Here is a 5,977-nt window from a genome sequence, read left to right as displayed (position 1 = left end):
AAAAAAAAAGAAAAAAAAAAAAAATCACATCACAGGGATATCCTTTCTTTACAGAAAAGGGGAAGACTGGAGAGGACAATAAAGGTAGTAAATATATTTTTTCTGTACAACTAGAAGTCTTGTTTTCTTTTAAACACTAAGAATCAGTTCCTGCTAAGAATTTCTCCTTTAGGCTACCATACAGAAACAATAGAATGAAGACAATGAAGCTGATCACTAACAAACACTTACACTAAACAACTGCCAAACAGTAGACAAAGCATCTGACACTACACTAATCATTTAAAAAGGTAAACAGACTTCTCTTATTAGTAAGTAATTTGTAAGAGTAAAGATAAACTAAAACCAGTGAAAGTAGCAAGGAGCAACCTTTTCACATAATTGCATCTGCTACCAATGTCTGAAAAAGTCCACAGGTTTTTTGAAAGGGTTACTACAGAAAGAATCCCTTCCTGGAAAATATTACAGGCTTTCTCCAGTTTACCACAGAAAAATACAAGTATCTATTTCTTGCGGAACACGGATAAAGAGAATGTATTTTATTGGCAATACCTTAGAATTTAAGTAAACAGTTGCAAAAGCTAAGTTTTTCTTAAATAAAGGCAAAAGAGGGTAACTTACCTAAAATTTACCTTACCTGGTTGTCACTGTATCTTGAGTAACAAGTTTGCACAAGAACTATAGAGTACTCTCTAGAGCTAGTTCATTTATACAAAATGCCCAGAAGTAGCAGTTTTTAATCAAATCATCTCAGCCTCACAGTCAAAGACAATAAACAGGCTCAAAGCACAATTTAAAAATCAAGATATTCCAGGTTTTCTATTGATACTGGGTATGCTTTTATTATACTTTTCAGTTTAGTCTGCCTTTTCAAATTTTTCCATAACATGGAGCCATCTGTAGAGGTGAGATTGTTTAGAACAGTAGGGGAGAAGCAAGAGAGATTTACTGGAAATGTATCTGTTGAAATTAACACTAAACGGCATTTCAGGAGGTGCTGAAGGCAAGGAAAAAGTAGAACAACCTATCTACACTTTTGCTGAGAAAGGTGATAAAACAGATGCCAATGGTGTTGAACGTATCACTGTCTGTGCACCTAGGGGATAACATACAAATCAAGCACCAATTACAGGTATCTGCCACAGTGCTTCGTATAAAGTACAGTGCCAATGAATCTGGGGCTAAGCAGTATCATTAAAATACTAGTGGCACTCACTCTGAAAACCAGATTAGCTTTCTATACTCTAAGTATTTCAAGAATAGAGCAACTATATTGCGGAAGACCTAATTTTATGCTTACAAATCCGGTTTCTGTCCTTCCTGTAGTTCATGTTGAGGCACAGGATGAAGTGCTTCATATTTTCTTTCTTCTCCTGAGCCATGAATTGCAAATGCATTGAACTTGTTAGTGCATGGTGGAAAATAATTCCAAGGAAGATGAACTTTACCCTCCCATTTGGTTTTCATTCTGGTCACCTCAAACTCTAAAGGAAGTTCTTCCTGTTGAAAGAGGGGAAAAAAAAGTAAAGTTATCTTCCAACCAGGCAACAGGTACCTAAAAACAATTAGTTTTTCTGTACATTATGAATGTGCTTGACCACTTACTTTCCATACTCTTCTTTTGCCAGAAAGCAGCAGCACCAAGTGTTGTCCATGGCTGTCAAAAAAATCAGAGCACAATTTCCTTAATGATGCCAAGTTACTAGTGTACTGTTCTGCCACAAATACGTACGTTCCCCATATTGGAACAATTTCTGTACTTAGTCTTCCTCATACATGTATCTTACAAGCATTAGAATTGGAAATGCAAATTAACATTTGTGATTTTTTCAGACTGCTGTACTTACGGACAAAGTTCAACTTCTAAATACTGTTCAGTTCTGTCACTCAGGAAAAATGCTTCTACAACTGAAAAAAAAAAACCCCAGCATTTATATTAACTATTCTGTAAAATCCCGAGACCTTCATATCCCACTAAAACAATTCTGTTTTCATTATTTTTGGCCTATGCCATGCCAGAGCTTGACTAGGTGTGTACACACTACTGGCAGCTTCCTAACTATTTGAAATGCTGTGCCATAATCGTAACATCAAGAGCTTTTATTTTTAACACTCATCATCATAAAGAGCTTTATAAAACACTGTACTAATTTTATTTGCTTTACCAATTCCAGCTTTGGCAACATTCATCTTGATGCAGAAAAATAAGGCAAGTCTACTAATAACGTTAGCTGTCCACGGAGTAAGAAAAGCATCAGCATACCACTATTTCACCTAGTATGCTTGCTGTGAACAAAGCTGACCAAGATAGAGTGACCCTAGTCAATCATACTCACAGCAGGCACTCCAGGTAGAACACTTCAGTGCAGAAATCTTGTGTTTGCTGGTAGCCTGAGGATTCAGAGCACCAGAGATCTGGGGGCGGGGGGCAGGGGGGGAAGAGATTAAAAAAAAAAAAGAAAAGAAAAGAGGAACATACACTCACAGCAGAGCACACACTCCATAACTAAGATTGCTAAATCTCAGAAACAATACAAAAGCATTTAGCTCTTAAATGGTTTTCCCCCTGTAGATGGTTGATACTTTGGACAGGGGATTACTGATTACTGTTCCAGGTGTACCTGAAAGCCATGTGTGACTGTTGAATCACCTTTCAGGAACACAAAGTAGGACTACAATGATGTTTCTCACAGCAATGACATTATTACAAAGCTTTAGTTAGAATTATGATTAGATATGATTGATAACTTTGTTTTATTTTTACATAAGCCTTTCCATAAGTTATACATAGTATAACAACATCAAAGACATGCTAATACTGTTTTAGTAGAGGTTTAATCAGAATAGTTCAATAATCAGGAAGTAGAGAACTGCTGGAAACATTAAATTCTTGCATTACTCAAAGCAACAGGTAAAAGTGATCGCATTGACAGGAAAAGAAAAAGAAAACAGCATTGCTGTAAGGATATTCCCCATTTCATTTTCGTACAGTTTTGAATCTCGTTTTATGAGCTGCTACTTCTTTGTTTCATACCTTCCTATTCCTCAAATAGACTTTGGAAAAGTGATTAAAATAGACATATATTTTAGCTATTGCTCTCTACTTCTTAAAGCAAAAGTAGGATTTCACTTCTATTTACCTACTACAAATGCATTATTATATATACGCCACAGAATTATTTTGATATTCAAGTACGTCAATCTTCTGTTATTCCACAAGTTATATCAGTAACCCAGAAACTAAGTTTGAGTGCCCGTACTATTGACAGGATCAGGAAGAGTCAACTTTATCATTCTTGAAATCAATCCAGCTCATCGGAGTCCAATTCTTTATGGCCGAGTGACATATCTGCTTTTTTTCCCCAGTCATTTGTATTGTTGCACTATTGTAAAACAACCACGCACCTTACAGTCAGCAGTGCTAGTGATGAAAATCAATTCACCACCTAGGAAAAGAGCATCACTCTTGATACAGCTTGGGGTAGTTTTCAGTTGAATATAGCACGAGGCTTATAGTTACGTAAGAAGCTGTTTAAGGGTAATGCAGTGATTACAACTAAATTCTTGCCCAGTATTCTTTCCCAGACTGCTCAGGATGTAACAGAAAGGAAAATTTTCACTTTACATTTCAGATCTGAACTTTAAAAGCAGTACTGTGACCAAAGAAACCGAGTTGAATTAGATGTTATGCACTCACAACTGTTAGATCAGTTTGAAAAAATAACCACCACAAACTCTTAAATAAAGACTAGACCTATTAACTACAGAGGAACAGTGCCTACACAAGTCAGATATACCTGCAGCAGAACAGTTATACTTACCCTCATAGTCCCACAGCCTACTAAAAGGTTTCCCTGGCTCTCCAAGTGGTGCTGGAGGGTCATTAAAGAAGGGAGCATTAACTTCCATTAGCAGTCCTGCATTGTCCGACTTCAGCCCAATTGTTACCGGCTCATGGCTCACAGGTAAACCATCCCATGTGTGTTTAATTGCAAATTCCATCTTCATGTACTACATAAACGAGAACGGAAGGTTCTGTCAAAGAAGATCGCAGATTCCATTTCAGCACCAACTGCACTGTTTGCTTCGCCAGGGGAAAAAAAAAAAATACACTTTTGTACAAAGCCAATCATCAAATCATGTTTTCAGACAACAGAAGAACTGAAATTGTTTAGTTTCATAAAGCAACTAAATAAACAGTTACATGAATGCTTTTCATAGGTTTTTATACCTGCATGGTTACAAATCACTCTGAAGTCTTACCAAGCTTAAGGCAACTATGTACCTAAATAAACACCCTCCAAAACCATCATAAATACTTATCAAGAGAACAGATAAACAAAACAAAGTCTCCACTACATGCTCTTAGATGATTTGATAACATGAGAAAAACAGATTGAGGAAAAACCTTTTTGAAAATCTGAGATGCAACAAAATGAAAAAATTAACTAAAGTTTTCTTTGGCGGTCATAGCAAACCAGCCAAACTAAAGGTTTTCAAGGAAAACTGCAAGCATATCTTGTTAAACACTTTGCAGAGCAGCAAGAACAGAGAACACTGCACTCCAACAGCTGCCGTTACTTAGAAATAACTGTACAAACCTTAAGAATAGCCTTAGTCTATTTAATAAGCAAAAGAACCAGTGAGGCCCAGTTTCCAACAAGCTTATGGCCCCTTACCTCTCCCCTCCCCACTGTCATGAGTTCCTTCCCATCTCCACAAAAGTGATCCTCGATTTGTTTCCTTACATATCTCCTAGCCATACAAGGAGGGAACTGGCAGTACATAGCCTGACTGAGAATTATGGACACGCTGTTAAGTCCTGTGACCAGTGAGGTGCCAGCTCAGTAGCTAAGTTGTAACCGCATTTCCTTCAGCGGGGAACACTAAACTGGTATTTCACCTCTACCCAGACACCCATTTTCTTGGGACTCACACAAAGGTAAGCATACCTTCCCACATTCTGAAGGTTTTATCAACAGGTGTAGTACATGAGACAGAATGTAACCACATGCATCACACTTCCCTATAGGCCACAGCCTTCCTCTTATGACTACACATTAACTGTGTCTCATACCCCCTGCTACAGTCACACTAACCAGTTTCCCTCCGCTGATGTTCACCATGAAAAGCAACAGACTTCCTCTCTTTTGAGTTCAAGTTGGTAAAATAACTAGAACGACGTTAGGTAAGTAGATATACTTACAATCAAGGAGATGATGATGCGACGAAAGAAGTGTGCCAGATTAGAGAAAATTTGAAGCAAGAGATTTAGTAATTAGACATCTTAGTTTAAGAAGTCCAGTAAAAATCAAAGTCAAATAGTGGACTATCACTTTTGAACAAGATTGTATTTAAGTAAACTGCAAACTAATTACGTTATTATGTCAGCATTTTAACTGCATGATATGCTAGACAAGCATCAGATGTGCCTCATATAAGAGACCTGGGAAACTATGAAAGACTCTACCATCATTAATGTGCACTCCAACTCATATGGCAAGTTTCTGGAAGCAAGATGACACAAGTCAGAAGAAAATAGTCAGCATACAAAGCAGGAGGAGGGACGATACACCATTGAGCCCATTGTCGTATACCAATATTACTCTTGAATGGAAGAACATGTAATTTTAAAAAGAACCATAAAGTAATAAGGAAAATTGCAAAACATTCACCAGCTTTCATTAGGTGTCCACCTAAGCGCTATGGTTGCTCAATTTACAGGACACCAGATCTAAGATTTTCCAAATTAATGGCCCTTGGTGCAAGTTTTAAGTTCATTATGTTGCATAGGCTTGGGTAAGCTGGTTACTAGCATGCTTTTCAATTACAATAAAACCAGCAACACGTAGCAACAGTGTAAAAGTAAATTAAAACAGCAAGAGGAGGCCTTTCATTACCTTTTAACACTACACCTCAGCCTGTTGTTAGTATACTGTAAAGAGATGCTGTCCTGGTTTGGCTGAAACAGAAGTAT

At 37.4% G+C, this 5,977-nt stretch overlaps 1 protein-coding gene across 1 annotated transcript; it reads right to left on the bottom strand.

Moving 5' to 3' along the window:
- Window positions 1-1,286: 1,286 nt before the first annotated feature.
- On the bottom strand, window positions 1,287-4,019 carry LOC104155003 (chromosome unknown open reading frame, human C4orf33). Its single transcript, XM_009696512.1, has 4 exons — window positions 3,822-4,019; window positions 1,848-1,908; window positions 1,606-1,657; window positions 1,287-1,500 (listed from the first exon to the last, which is right to left on the bottom strand). The coding sequence occupies exons 1-4, from the start codon at window positions 4,006-4,008 to the stop codon at window positions 1,297-1,299; spliced, it is 504 nt and encodes a 167-aa protein (XP_009694814.1). The 5' UTR covers window positions 4,009-4,019; the 3' UTR covers window positions 1,287-1,296.
- Window positions 4,020-5,977: the final 1,958 nt, after the last annotated feature.

Source organism: Cariama cristata, unplaced genomic scaffold (assembly GCF_000690535.1).
Source record: "Cariama cristata isolate BGI_N322 unplaced genomic scaffold, ASM69053v1 Scaffold17853, whole genome shotgun sequence".
NCBI lineage: Eukaryota > Metazoa > Chordata > Aves > Cariamiformes > Cariamidae > Cariama > Cariama cristata.
The sequence above is the reverse complement of the archived record's forward strand: the minus strand, read 5'-3'. Positions and strand labels throughout refer to the sequence as shown.

Excerpts from the sequence above, each read along its gene's own strand:
- LOC104155003 (XM_009696512.1), bottom strand. The coding sequence starts at position 4,008 with ATGAAGATGGAATTTGCAATTAAACACACATGGGATGGTTTACCTGTG. Across the intron at positions 1,909-3,821 it reads TAGGCTGTGGGACTATGAGG|TTGTAGAAGCATTTTTCCTG; the intron begins GTAAGTATAACT and ends TTTTTTTTTCAG. Across the intron at positions 1,658-1,847 it reads TTAGAAGTTGAACTTTGTCC|CCATGGACAACACTTGGTGC; the intron begins GTAAGTACAGCA and ends TTTTTTTGACAG.